The sequence below is a fragment of the Lutra lutra genome, chromosome 5 (assembly GCF_902655055.1).
Source record: "Lutra lutra chromosome 5, mLutLut1.2, whole genome shotgun sequence".
Lineage (NCBI taxonomy): Eukaryota > Metazoa > Chordata > Mammalia > Carnivora > Mustelidae > Lutra > Lutra lutra.
Window position 1 is genome coordinate 42,453,820 of NC_062282.1, and position 14,372 is coordinate 42,468,191.

The 14,372-nt window shown below is 42.0% G+C and overlaps 1 protein-coding gene across 2 annotated transcripts; it reads right to left on the reverse strand.

The window, feature by feature from the left end:
- Nucleotides 1-9,111: 9,111 nt before the first annotated feature.
- TIGD6 (tigger transposable element derived 6) lies at nt 9,112-14,358 on the reverse strand. Of its 2 annotated transcripts, none has more exons than XM_047730616.1 (2): nt 14,126-14,358; nt 9,112-11,474 (listed from the first exon to the last, which is right to left on the reverse strand). In XM_047730616.1, the coding sequence occupies exon 2, from the start codon at nt 11,389-11,391 to the stop codon at nt 9,817-9,819; it is 1,575 nt and encodes a 524-aa protein (XP_047586572.1). In that variant the 5' UTR covers nt 11,392-11,474; nt 14,126-14,358; the 3' UTR covers nt 9,112-9,816. The 2 variants fall into 2 exon arrangements, with proteins under 2 accessions (XP_047586572.1, XP_047586573.1); XM_047730617.1 differs by having other exon boundaries at nt 9,112-11,498.
- Between the last annotated feature and the right edge of the window lie 14 nt (nt 14,359-14,372).

Consider the following 14,372-nt stretch of genomic DNA (forward strand, 5'->3'; position numbering starts at 1 on the left):
TCTATCCAGTTTTAGGAATAGTAATAGTGAAATCACAGTGTTTGGTTAGTTGTTTTTAATCCCTCTTAACTACCCTGCCAAACCAGGTTTGAATCCAGACCATTACAGATGTCTAATGCCATGTGAGAGAGAGTAAGTGAGTACATGTTTAAGATAACCCTATCATTTAGCAAACACTAGCACAGCAAAAAAAAAAAAGAAAAAGAAAAAGAAAAAAAAAAGTGTCCAAAGAATCTGGAAAATGCCTTGGAATGGAGGAACAAGATCTGACTTTGACCTGACTTCTCTGTCCATATGAGGATATAAACAATTATGGAGGTTCATGCGATTAGCAGATTCTTGAATTGTGTTCCTGTTTGTTCCTCTTCGACCCAAGCAAGCAAACAAGAATCTACTTTTGGCATCCACTTGTAAACACATTTAAGATTTCACTAGAATTTATACCTCACTTCTCTGCTTGGGTTGAGGCCCTCCTAAACTGACACACTGTTGATTGCTAGTATTTAAAGAAATCAAATCTGAAACCAAAATCTAACTCCCCAACAAAACCATTATTTCCATTTTTTTTTTCTTGCTCAAGGCTTGGACTTTAGTTAATAGCTGATATTTTACACACTTTATGGATACAAAAATATCTTGCTTACCCTCAACTTTAGAGTCTAAAGGAAGCATTTTCTCATTGCTTATTAACAAATGTATAAAATTCCAAATATCTTCAAACGGTCATTTAATTGAAACGTAGTGTCTACGTTCTTGATGGTTAAAACTCTGAGAGCCGGAGGGGTGGGGTATTCCAGGGCACAGAAAGAGAAAGGATAACATTCAAGAGGAGTGAAAGGAATACACCATTGAAAAAGCCTCTGACCAAATGGGGGAGAAAGGAGAGGGATCCACTTGAGTAGGATCCAATCCCCAGAGCCTCACACAGCAGTAGGGAGAGGAAGAATAGGAGCCACACCTTAATTTGACAGCAGGGTCAGAACTGGGTTCTGTTTCTAGAAAGGGAGGGCAGATTTACCAAAGCTGAAGGAGCTGAAGAGCGTGTGGTACCCCAGGGCTGGGGCAAAGGCGCAACTGACCTACTCTGGAGCATAGACTGAGGGACTGTAGCCTACGATGGTGGTAAAAGTAACAAATGTCTAGTTGACAAATTTTTTTTTTTTTTTTTTTTGAGTGGGACCAAAGGAAAAGAAATCTGAATAGTGCAATTTAGCTTTTAAACAATAGTAGTCATTGAGAGGTGCCTGGGTGGCTCAGTGGGTTAAAGCCTCTACCTTCCGCAGGTCCTGATCCTGCTCAGCAGGGAGCCTGCTTCCCTTCCTCTCTCTGCCTGCTGCTCTGTCTACTTATGATCTCTGTCTGTCAAATAAATAAATAAAATCTTAAAAAGAAACAAACAAAAACCAAAAAACCAATAGTAGTCGTCGAAACCCAAATTTGGGTAAATTTCCAGTATGATACATGGTGATCTTTAAACATATATCAAGATGTTAGATGAGTTCATTAGACTACTCCAATGCTAATGAATATGTTTCAACGAACAGTTACTCTCTGCAGGCGTACTTTCCTAACAGTTTGTCGCTGAAGAACACATTGCCTGGGTGTTAGCCCTGCTCTTAATATAAATGTGAGAAAAACGCAGTGAATTTCTTGGGAACTTAAATGGAGTCTGGAAGTTACGATGATAAATTTGAGCTCTGGGATCTTTGTTAATGTTATTAATGAATTGTTTTCCTCTCTGTATTGTGACAGATGAGCTATAGGTTCCTTCTGCACCTGTGTAGATAACAACTCAATACTTGCTGAGACCCGTGCAGGGATCTAGGGCCCTGGGTCAGGCCCTGGGACTCTGGTACTCAGTCTAGTAGGTAGGCTATACAGTAACTCTCCTAAGTAGTACCTGGGGCACTTGGAGGTGCTTTATGGAGGGGCTAAGCTGAGCCTGGACCGAGGTCTGAATAGGAGACCGGCAACTGAGGCAAAGGAGGAGGCATGGGTCCTCCTGGTCTCTTCAGGGAATGATTCCACAGTGAGATGGCAAAAACCCACTCAGCAGGGTTTAGGCTTTGTTTCGTTTTTCTGTTCTTTGAGGTTTTTCTCTTTTTCCCTCTGTTTTCTTTATCTGTTCTAGTGATGCCTTAATTTGAAGCTGGGTTTTCAAAACTGCAAGGAGGAGGAAATTAGATCCAGAAGGCTTTTAGGCTTTGAACTAATTTGGATTTTTTTTCTTTTGTATTAAGATTTCATTAGATAATCAAGATTGGAATCACCAAGTGTTAATATAAGAATGAAAAGTATAATGGAGGGTGCCTGGGTGGCTCAGTCAGTTAAGTGTCTGCCTTTGGCTCGGGTCACAATCTCAGGATCCTGGGATCCAGCCCTGTATGAACCCTGTGTTGTGCTGCCTGCTCAGTGGAGTCTGCTTCTCCCTCTCCCTCTGGCTCTCCCTCTGCTCATGCTCTCTCTGAAATAAATAAAATCCTAAAAAAAAAAAAAAAAAAAGAGTGAAAAGTATAAAGGAACATGCCAAAATAATAAACCTACTGCTTTGTTATCATAGCCTGTTATTATTAACGTGAAATACTATTGAAACATTGTAAGTTAAAGGTACATTTTAGTTTTTTAAAAAAATGTTAGTAACTTTAGTGAAGGAGAATTTATTTGTTTTTATTTTATTTTTTTTAAAGATTTTATTTATTTATTTGACAGAGAGAGATCACAAGTAGACAGAGAGGCAGGCAGAGAGAGAGAGAGAGGGAAGCAGGCTTCTTGCTGAGCAGAGAGCCCGATGTGGGACTCGATCCCAGGACCCTGAGATCATGACCTGAGCCGAAGGCAGCGGCTTAACCCACTGAGCCACCCAGGCGCCCCCAGTGAAGGAGAATTTAGATGTGGGAGTAGGGGAAGATTTATTTTTATAAGGTAATTTTTATTCTGACAAGGACTATTATTTTTTTTTTAATTTTTTATTTTTTCAGCATAACAGTATTCATTATTTTTGCACCACACCCAGTGCTCCATGCAATCCGTGCCCTCTACAATACCCACCACCTGGTGCCCCCAACCTCCCACCCCCCACCCCTTCAAAATTCTCAGATCGTTTTTCAGAGTCCATAGTCTCTCATGGTTCACCTCCCCTTCCAATTTCCCTCAACTCCCTTCTCCTCTCCATCTCCCCTTGAAGGACTATTATTTTTAAAAGTGTTTTGCACCTAACATTTTTTTAAGTAAACATGTTACAGTTGGAAAAGTTAAATAAGCAATATACTAAAGAGTGGATTTTTTTAGGTATGTATTCCATTTTTCTGTTCATGACATAAAATGTGGACAAATTGAGTTATGAAAACTAAAATAATGAAGGACACTAAATGTCTTTATTTGAGATACCATGTTTGCAAGCCTATAGTGGAAACTTGTACCTGTGTTAGACCTGAATTATGGCTCTGAAAAAGGCCAGGTAATTATAATCTTATTACAAAATACCAATGACAAAATTTTCTAACTGAAGGCTTTTTGGTTGGCAAATAGACAAGCAGCCTTAGCCAAAAAGGGTTTTTAACTGCAGCTTTAATGACCTTACTTTAGGGAAGTTCTCTACCCTTCTTCCTCATTCCCCATCCCTAAAATAATAAGATATTGGGAATCAGAAAGCTCATGCTTTTTCCATTCAGATCAGTTAGGAAATCACTATTTGAGTTCTGATGCTGCTGTGATTTCTCAAAAATCAGTGGGAACAAACCAATCCATATAAAATACTATGTTTTTTTGGTCTCCTTTGCAATTTTATATACAAATCAAGACAGATGAATGAACATAAATTCTCAGTTTTGTCTATTCCCTAAAAAAGTAAACTGCTCCTTTTAAAAAAATTATTCACAGCTAATTACCTTTAGGAACATGTTTTATACCACATAACTCTTTTTTAATTAAAGCAAGTGCCTTGATGCCATTCCATATAAATCAGGCTTAACCTGTGGGATGGAGATGAGTTGATGGGTTGCAGCCTGTTGTGGGAGGTGGGGGTGGGGGCTGGTTAATAGCAACTGTTTTTCTTTTGGGAGGGTAAATTCATGTTTATTATGTAAGATACTATATGTGCTGAGATCTAGAGGTGTCATTTCATTTCTGATAATAAATTGTTGTGCTAATAAAATACTACTCTGTGTCTAAATTATTTAAGTGCAACTAAGAAATGCACATAGGTCACCAGTGAGCTTTGGAATACCATCGCTTTACATTTGGAGAGTGATTCAGTCATTAATTTTTCCCAACTATAACAAGAGGATCTGTCCTTATAGAAGGACATAATGCATAAAGATATGCATTTCTTTCCTTTTTTGCTTTGTTGTCCTGAGTGAGTACATTAATCCTTCAGGAACTCAATTTTTTCATCAATGAAGAGGGGAGGAGCACGAGATTGCTTGAGGACCTGTCCAGTTCTCATGTTGCATGACTACTATTCTGTACCTTGTGGGAATCAGAAAACCCCAAACTGGCTCATGTTTTACTACTCCTAACTCTGAATTTTGGTAAGTGAATTTTGAGCCATCTTTTCGTCATCAGTAAGTTGAGGCTACCACCTTGTATGCAGGTGAAGGAGTTGGACTAAATGGTCTTCGAAGGGCCCTTCAAATTTTACCATCCTGTATACTTACCATGTGTGCACACAGCACGCGGGACCCGGAGCCATGTGCGGTGCCTCACACACTCATTCTCCAGCATCTCTCCAGCTACCTTGGAGGGCTCTGCTTCCCCATCTCCTTTCAGTGCTTGTGTCCTTGGCCTCTTCTCTCATTTAGCACCATTGCTTAAGCTTTGGATTTTCAGATCTGATTGAGCCTGATGAAAGTATGGCTCTTCTTGGAGAAGTAACACATTCGTATGTATACACACACACGATTTATATGGAGGCTGGTTCATGGCCCCCCATGTCATGAATACTTTGCATTATAAGCTCTCTCCAGATGACTACATCCATGGCCTCAATTGATTTGTTATCTGTGTGATGATGGCAGCCAAACATGATTTCTAGCCTTTCCAGAACACCAGCCAGCATATCTATCTATACATAAATCTCCAGAGCTGTCCAGTAACAGCTGGATGCCCAGAGGCACCTCACATAGAATACAAACTCATCTTCTCTTCCCCTGTTAACCCATCTTGATCATGGCATGATTCAGCAACTCAATCCAGAAACTTGGAAGATTTTAGAATATTCCTCTTCAAATCCATCTACCTGGTAAGACTCTCAAGTCAAACATCTCTTTCTTGCCCTCAGTGTTCATTTATCTTCAGGACTATGCCACAGTCTACCTAGTTAATATATTTCTCTACAACTCAGCCTCCACACTAGTTACCGATTATTATCTTTAAGAAAAAAAAAAAAAAGACCTTTGTTACTTCTAAGTGGTTCTCCAGTGTTTTCAGAGTAAGTTCAGAATCAATGCTATAGCCAATAAGACCTTAAAAAGTTTGCCCTTGGGTGCCTGGGTGACTCAGTTGTTAGGTGTCTGCTTTTGGCTCGGGTCGTGATCTCAGGGTCCTGGGATTGAGCCCCCGCATTGGGCTCCCTGTTCGGCAGGAGGCCTGCTTCTCCCTCTCTCACTCCCCCTGCTTGTGTTCCCTCTCTCTCTGTGTGTCTTTCTCTGTCAAATAAATAAGATCTTAAAAAAAAAAAAAAAAACCCAAATAAAAAAAAGTTGCCCTTGCTTACATCTTCAGCATCTTGTCCTGCCCTAGGCCTTTATATATGCTGTTCTTTCTTCCAGGAATAGCCTCCCAGCCCCATATGTGTAAACTTTTCTACTCTTTCCAAATACTTCTTACTAAAGTCCCTTGCTCTTGGCAACATTTCCTATTGAATTCCTCTTCTCTCATGCAGAGTCTCCTTTGGACCTCATCTCTGCATATTCTCTAAAATGGCATTTACCACTCTTATTTTTCCTTCTCCATCTCATCTGCTAACTGGACTCCCTGAGGATAGGGCTGTGTATTTCATCCTTAGAGCCTCTGTGGCCAGCAGTGGGTATCAGTACTAAGCATGGATACGTTTGGTGGATATTTATTTCTCTAAAACTGGTTCATTTACAGAGCATGTCTGTCTTGGGTCAATTACATGGCCTGTGGTTATCAATACATTGGAAAAAGTCTCTGGTGAAGGGATAGGTGTGTAATGCGGTTGGATTAGGTGGTCCAAGGCACAATTGTTTCTTAGTTAGTTGCCTGAACAGGACTCACATTCTATGTCTTTTCTATCTTTCCTTGTCTTCCTTTTCAGTCTCTACCATGTCAGAGAAATTAAACATGGCTGCTTCTAAGTGTTCTGGGTTGGCCAGTTGTCTCTATTGTGTAATCTCTCTCTGCCCTCTGGTGGCCAGAATATGCTACCACATTTCACCTCAAAGAAGTATGGCCTCTGGTAGCATGAACAGTTAATAGGCAATTTTAGAATACATTGATTGAGCCTATTTGTACTTTTGCATTACAATTAATTGTCAAGATTAAATGATAAGGAGTAAAATGGTGCTTGGCAAGTAACAGGCAACAATTCTTAGCTTCCTCCCTTTTAAATCAAAGAGCCCATCTTAAGAACAGGGCAAAGAAAACTTGAGTTTTATCTAATGATCAGCCTTGGTGGTTCTGGAACACTAAACCCCAAGATCTGTTAGTGAAAGGGAGGTCTGGAAAAGGAGGTCCCTGCTTCTAGACAGTACCTGTAAAGTTTCAAATAGGGATGGGTACTAATGACATAGCATTTATAGAACTTAGTCTGTGTCAGGTATATATTTTTTATCTTCATAACAGCTCAGCTGAGGTAAATCTCTAGTTCCAGAATGCTGGCTTACAGAGAGGATTGGTCAGCTGGGGCAAACTAAATCCTCAAGTGGGGCAAGAGGCACCAGAGAATCAGGGAGAAGCCACAGAGGGCCTGACGAAGACAGGCAACTCAGAAGGGATAATATCTTCTTTTAGTTTTAGAAAACAAAAGTATCAAACAAATAAAACGTTAATGTCCCGACAGAATCAAAGGTTTGTTCAGCCAATGTAAACCAGACTATAAAAGCTCTCTCTTCTGGATATGATTTTCATCTATAAGGATCTAATTCATTATGATACATCAAATGAGTCAAGAACGTGAGACTTCTTTTTTTAAACAAGTTTAAGCACATATTTACCGAATAGTACTATGTGCAAGGCACTTAAATGAAGCCTTTCATACCAAAGTTTTGTGTGTGTAAATCCTACAATGACTTTGTGTGGACGGAAATAGGCTTAACTTTATATATTGGAATTCCTCACTATCAAAGAACAGATGATAGATAACCTGGGCTGGAATACTAGTTGAGGCAATGACATTCGTGGAAAAATTTGCAAATTCTTTTACAGAGGACAGCCTTACCCTATCTTCAAGTAGAATCAATGCTTCATTCAGCCTTAAAGAAAGGTGGTGTTCACCCATTAATGTATGTATCAGTTTATACACAACTCTTTATTGAAGTGCCTATGATGTGCCCAGCACAGTGCTAGGCACCATTAAGGTTACAAAGGTCCTTGCTCCCCTGGAGCTTACAGTCTACTCAAAGAGCCACAGGACACTGATAAAAATTTAAGTGCTTAGGTAAGTGGTAGAGAGACAAAAAGTGCTAAGGAGTTGAGGGAAGGCTGGAGCAGGTGCTGAAGTCTTTAAAAAAAAGCTGGGAGAAAGAGGACTCCACAGTTAGTTCCTGAAAGGCCTGCCTTAGTGGAGAGCAGGAGAGGCATTCCGGTGAAGGCATGCAAGCACACACAGATACAGTGTGTGCTCTCCAGGGCCTTATCCAGGGGCGGCACTGATGGTACTGAGCAGGCAAGCGGAAATGCAGGTTGTAACCAACTCTAGAGGGTGCTAAAACTCAACTGAATAATCCAGTTTTTATTTATTTATTTATTTTAGGCATTTGGGAGCCACCACAGACACTTGGGCAGGGGAAATAGCATGATGTCAAGAGATTTAACATTATGTGCCAAATGCACTTCAGGGGCAGAAAGGTGAACAAAGGAATTCAAAGTTATATTAGTAATCCTGACACAAAATGACAGCAGTAAAGGTGCTGACAGTGCATGGAACCACAGGACTTCGCCAGAAGACAGTTTTCCTCTCCTATGTGTTAAGGACTTAAAATATGTATAGTACTTTTGGTTCAAATTATTCTAGTTTGCTAAAATGAAAAATATACAAAATAAGATTTCAAAAATCCATTTAAACATCTGCTGGGGTTTTTAAAAAATTGTTGTTTTGTTCAACACGGAAGCAGTCTATCATTAATCTGTTTTAGGGTTTCAGTTAAATGATTATAGAAAGAAAAATAACTGAATTTCTATGGGTTTCTGAAATAACCAAAAAATTAATCTGTACTGGATGGGGGAACTACACTACAACACTGACAGGTACTGTATTTACCTTCTAAAAATGAAAGACACTCATCTCGCATATTAGAAACAGATACTAGGGTTATAAAGGATATTAAAAATGCCTTCTTTATAGGAGAAAAACTTCAATATAAATCAGATTATAAATTTATTTTGTTCTAAATAACTTAAGATCAACTCTGCTCTAGCAGATGTCTCTGCAGGACAAACATAAAGGAATAAGGGTGAAGTAATTTTAGCAAAGGCAAACAGTGTGCCTTCATGTTAGTCACAAAGTACAGGCTGGATTACTCACAAGTGGAATAATCCAAATAGGGAACGATCCAAATCCTGTCACACGTGTCCTTTCTCCCACAGACTTCCCTCTCACCTTGTCTGGAAAGTGAGAGGTACACTGGGCTATATGTCCTTTCCCAGGATTTTCTGATATATAAGGCCCCCAAGTTGTGTCCTATCTCCTTTTTAATTCTCCTCGTATTCCCCTGTGCCCCAGCTCCCTCTGACTAATAAGCATTACAAGATGTGTTCCTACTCTAGGTGGTTCCTGCTAATTCTTTGGGCACAGACAGATGTACCTCTGCTCACTACTTGGCTAGCTGGTGCAGCAGCATTCAAGAGAAAAGCTAAGAAGATTCTAGAGTTACCAAATCAGCAGAAAGGAGTTAACAGATCTGGAATAAGAAGTGCTAATGCTTTCCCCCCCCCCGTCTTCTTTTCTTTTTTGATAGTGAGTGGGAGTATTCGGATGGCCGGCTGGCTGAAGAGAGAAGTACTAGGATCCAGCTAGACCAGTGGTTCTCAAAGTAAGGATCCTGGACCACATTAGCATCAGCAGGACCTGGGAATTTGTTAGAAATGCAAATTTTGGGGCCCCATCTAATACCCACTGAATCAGAAAACTGGAGGTGGAGCCCAGCAATCTGTGTTTTAGCAAGCCTTTCAAGTGATTCTGAAGTGAGCTAACATTTGGAAACCACTAAGCTAGACTTACTGGCAAGAGGTTGGCTCCTACCCCACCGTGTGCTCGATTTTCCTTTGGCCAAATCAGCAATTCCCAAACTTTTCTGCACATTGGAATGACCTGGGCAGTTTCACAAACTACTAATGCCTGTGACCTCTAACTATAGATTGTGATTTAATTGGTCTGGGATAAGGCCTGGGCTTTAGAAATTTTTTTAAAGATGCTCAAGAGATCCTAAGGTGCAGACAACTTTTGAGACCATTTGATTAATCAAAAGATAACACACATATTTGTCAAACTTCATTCAAGGAAGTTTCCTGATTATTTCAGAGGACTGGAATGTTGTCATTATAATATTGCTTAAAATTTAAGTTCATTAACCTATCTAAAAACTTTATTCTTATAAACTACATTTTCTAAATCAAAAGAGGCAATTAATGTCTACGTTATTTTGTTTGGAGGAGATCTGTAATTTTGGAGTCAACAAGAGTTTGTGTCACTTTCCTCATTAAATATTCATCTATTCCATTTAGCTGTCCAAAAACGGTGTCAGGAACACCTACACAAGTGGAAAGGAACTGTCTAAGTTTCTGTACATTTGAGATGGCCTCCGTGATGGTGATTTTTGGCTGCAGTGGTAAAGATACCTCCCCCTCCTCTTCACTTCCAGCTTCATCTCTATTTTCAGCATCCTCCATGCCCTGGATGACCTCTGTGTCTATCAGCTCTGGAGCGATGATGAGGTCATCATCTGCAGTGACAAAGTCCTGGAAATGTATTTCGTTGGGGACACGGGTGGCAAGAGCCACAGAGTGCCATAACTTTTCAATGGCTACCTCTGGTTCACTGGCTGCTGCTTCTGTGTCACAATCTGTCAGTTCCGTGGGGATGATGCCTGCCTTCTGCCAGCATCTCACCACTGTAGACTGCTTGACTGACCACCATGCTGCTGCAATCATGTCGATGGCCCGCCCGATGTCCACTTTTCCTTGGTCCTCACTGCTGTGGAGCTTGAGGAGGAGCTGGGTCAGGAGGTAGCTTCGGTACCGCACTTTCATGGTGTGAATTATGCCGAGATTCAGGGGCTGCGGGACGGCAGTACAGTTAGAGGGTAGGTACCCCACTTGGATCCTTTCCAAGCGTGGCAGCATGTTGTGAGCGGAGCAATTGTCGATCAGCAGGAGGATGCGGCGTTCCGCCCGCTTCATCCTGGCATCCACTTGCATCAGCCACTCATTAAACAGATCCTGCGTCATCCATGCCCACTGGTTGGCTCGGTAATCACAAGGAAGGGAATGGACGTTCTTGAGACAGTGTGGGTTGGCTGACCTACCAACAATCAATGGTCTCATTTTTTCAGTCCCTGAAGCATTGCAACAAAAGAGTGCTGTCAACCGCTGCTTTGCTTTCTTGCCACCTCTACAATGGTCTCCTTTAGCAGCAAGCGTGTGCTGGGGAAGCAGCTGGAAAAATACTCCTGTCTCGTCAGCATTAAAGATATCATCTGGGCTGTAGTCAGCAATCAGTTTTATAATTTCCCCTGCATGCCACTCGTTAACCTTATCTATTCCTAGACCATTCATTAATCTGTCACTATCCTCTCTACAGACTGCTTTCAAAGCAATTCCGTGGCGATCCCTAAATCTGTTCAGCCAACCCACACTTGCTTGAAAATTGTCATAGCCAAGCATGTTGGCCAAGTTTAGTGCTTTTTTCCGAATGACAGACCCAGTCACAAGAATGTTTTTGGCATGGATTTCTTGAAACCAAGCAAAAACAGCTTTATCAATGTCATCATAGAGAGCGTTCCTCATCCTTTTCCGCCGGGGTCCTACAGATGCCTCCCGTACCTTCTCTTCAAATTTGGTGCGATCCTTTAAAAATGTAGACAAGGTAGAAGGGGTGATACCGAATTCTTTTGCCACATCACCTTTCCTCTTTCCTGAGTCTACAGCTTCCACCACCTTCATTTTCTCCTCCAGGGAGAACTGCCGACGCTTCTTGTTCCCCTTGTTTGCCATATTCACAGAATGAGTGCTGGGCCACAATTACCAGGGCTGAGTGTGTCCCTCCTCTAGGCTTGTTTTGCCACAAGTGTAGAAAACTGAGGAGAGAGAATGTGGAGTTCCTGTCAGGAACCAGAGATAATGGATTCCCTCTAAAAGGTGGGTCAGATTTTTCAAAATCCTACTAGGAAATGATAATATAAGGCCAAAGTCAAGAGAAAATAGGATTCATACTACTGACTTGTAGGGATTACTTATACAGATTCACAGAATGTTTGAAAAAAAAGAGACCTTACAGAGCATAGTGCCCACCATTACAGAGAATCTAGTTCACTTAAAATTTCCAAGCTTCTGTAAAAATAATGTCTGTTCTGTCTACTGTGGGAATAGATTGAAAAAATAGATGGTAAAAGATGTTGGCAAATAGCAGTGCACTGTATAAATTAAAGGGATTATTATCTGGCTCATTTTATAACAGAAACTGAGGCTCAGAGAAGGGGCCTATCCAAGCTCATAGACCTCGGATTTCTTGACTCAGAATTAGTGTCATTTCTGTAACTCCATAGTCCTGCTGGATATTCCATCAAAATGAGGTCTTTAAAGCTCTATTACTATTTGCCTTGGAAGGATTTTCACTGTGGGAATATGTTTCATTCATTTGGTGTTCATAGGTGTTACATGGTAAGGATACAGTGATGAACAACACAGTCAAGGTCCCTGCCCTTAGGAAATATACAATACAGTGGAGGAAGATGAGCCAAAAGAGAACAGATACATAAGATAATTACAGAGTGTGCTATGACTATGAAGGAAATAACCATGATCAGGCAGAAGCAGTTTTTGTAACTGTCTGCGAAGACATTTTATCATGAGAGTCCTCACAGGACAAGAGAAGCTGCTGTGACCTGAGGCTGTGACTGCCCCTTTGCAAGGGCTGACTCCTACCACCACCTCCACACATTTATCTATCCATTCTTGGCATCCTCTATGTGCTAAGCACTATGCTCAATATCAGCCATCCAGAGACGGATGGAGCATAGTGCCCACCATTCAGAAGCCTATCAGGAAAAAAAAAGAAGCCTATCAGGGAAGCCGGGAAGACAAACACTAAAGTGCATTAAAACTATAAAAGAGGTTACAAAGTACTGTGAACTAGAATTGAGCAGTGGAGATGATCAACTGGGTGGGACATGAAAGGGCAGTGCACTTCAAAGAGGAAACAATATTGATGTTGGGCCTTCAAGTATAAACAACTAGAAGTTCATGAGATAGAAGGAAATATGTGCAAAGGCAATCAAGTACTATAGAAAACAAGACAGTATAGCCAGGAAAAAAAGTCTTTGGAGAAGAGAACAAGAGCCAAATCATAAAATTTTAGCTTGATCCTGGGACAGTAAGAGGCCACAGAGGTCTGTTTATTTGAATGATGTGATCAGGTTTGCACTTCAGAAGGAGTCCTTTGGTTGCAAAGTGGAGAACCTAAAGGGTAAAATCCATTTTCCTAAGAGGTGGCCCTAAATCTGAAGATAAAAGGAAGCTAGCCTTGTAGGCCACAGACAGCTGGGATATGTTAATTTGAATGCAAAGAGAAGCTACTGAAGGATTTTAATCAAGGAGAAAGATGACTGCTATGTAAAGAATGGAATTGAAGGGTGTCAGGGAAATAGCAGGCGACTAGTTAGGAGGCTGCTGCAGGAGTCCAGATGTGAGATAATGGTGGCTTGGATTAGAGTTACAGTGGATGTGGTAAGAAGTAGCCAGTTTGGGCGATATTTTCGCAGATCTTGCTGATGGACTGGATATCAGGTGCAGGAAGGTTTAAGGATAAATCCTAGATTTCTGGCTGGAGCAGTGAGCAACCCAATGTATGGTTGTGCCATTTAGTGAGATGAGAACCGAGGAGATGGAAACCAATTACTGAAGATCTACTTCATAAACTTAATTTGTTCCTTTACATGCTTAATTCAGCTTACACATGGCAGGACTTGGATGCAAATCCAAGGAGACTCAGCACGAAGCCAGTGTTCTGAACACTACAGAGTACTATACACCCTGTTCCGGGAACTACCAGTATCGAGAGGCGACGTGGAAAGAGAATGAAGTAAGAGACAAGCCAAAGTCTTTTAGGTCAAGCTAAGCTTGTATTTTATTCTAAGCGAATGAAAAGACACTAGAAGGTTTTAAGCAGGGAGCGACTGGATCAGTTACAGTGCAAAAAGATCAATCTGCCTGTTGTGTGGAGAAATGACTGCAGAGCGACAAGAGGGGAGGTGGGAAAAAACGCCATCAGTCCAGGAGGAGATACTGGTGACGACGAGGTTGGTGACAGTGGCACATAGAGAAAAGTACGCAGATTGGAAAAAATACATTTGCAAGATAGTGAGGGTCGTGCAAGGACTTGTACAAATGTGGAACGATCTGTGACACTGGCGGGAAAACGGCATACTATTCTTGTCCGACTCCAGAGCCTCTCCACTTGGGTGATTCGGCTCAGGTTGAATCACTCCAGAACTCACTAGCATAACTGTGTGTGGGACGGCGGGAAGGACCGATTGGGTGAGGAGGACGGCTTGATGCGGCACCAAGAACCCTGCGCTGAACGAGCGGGGACAGACTGGACAGGGCTGGAGTCTGGCCTTGAACACTGTGCTGAGAGGGTGGTGCTGGGGCTCCCCAGGGCCCGACGTGGCTTTGAGAGGTGAGGCGGGGCCTCGACCCCTTACGCTCGGCACAGCCCCGTCCCAGTTACCTGAGCGCCCTACGGCAATGCCCCGAGGCTAAGCGGCCTGGGCGTCCCACCGCGGGCGGCCGCAGCTTCCTCCTCCCGGAACCTCTAGCCGGAAACAGTCCGTCCGCCTTATCAGTCCCCTCTAAGCATCTAAGCAGTTCCTATGGGCCCGCCCCTCGACGAAGGCTGAACTGTTGCGCATGCGCAAAAGGACGCACGCAGTCACGCGCAGCCGGCCGCTTCCGGAGCGCCGCGAGGGCTGCCGGGA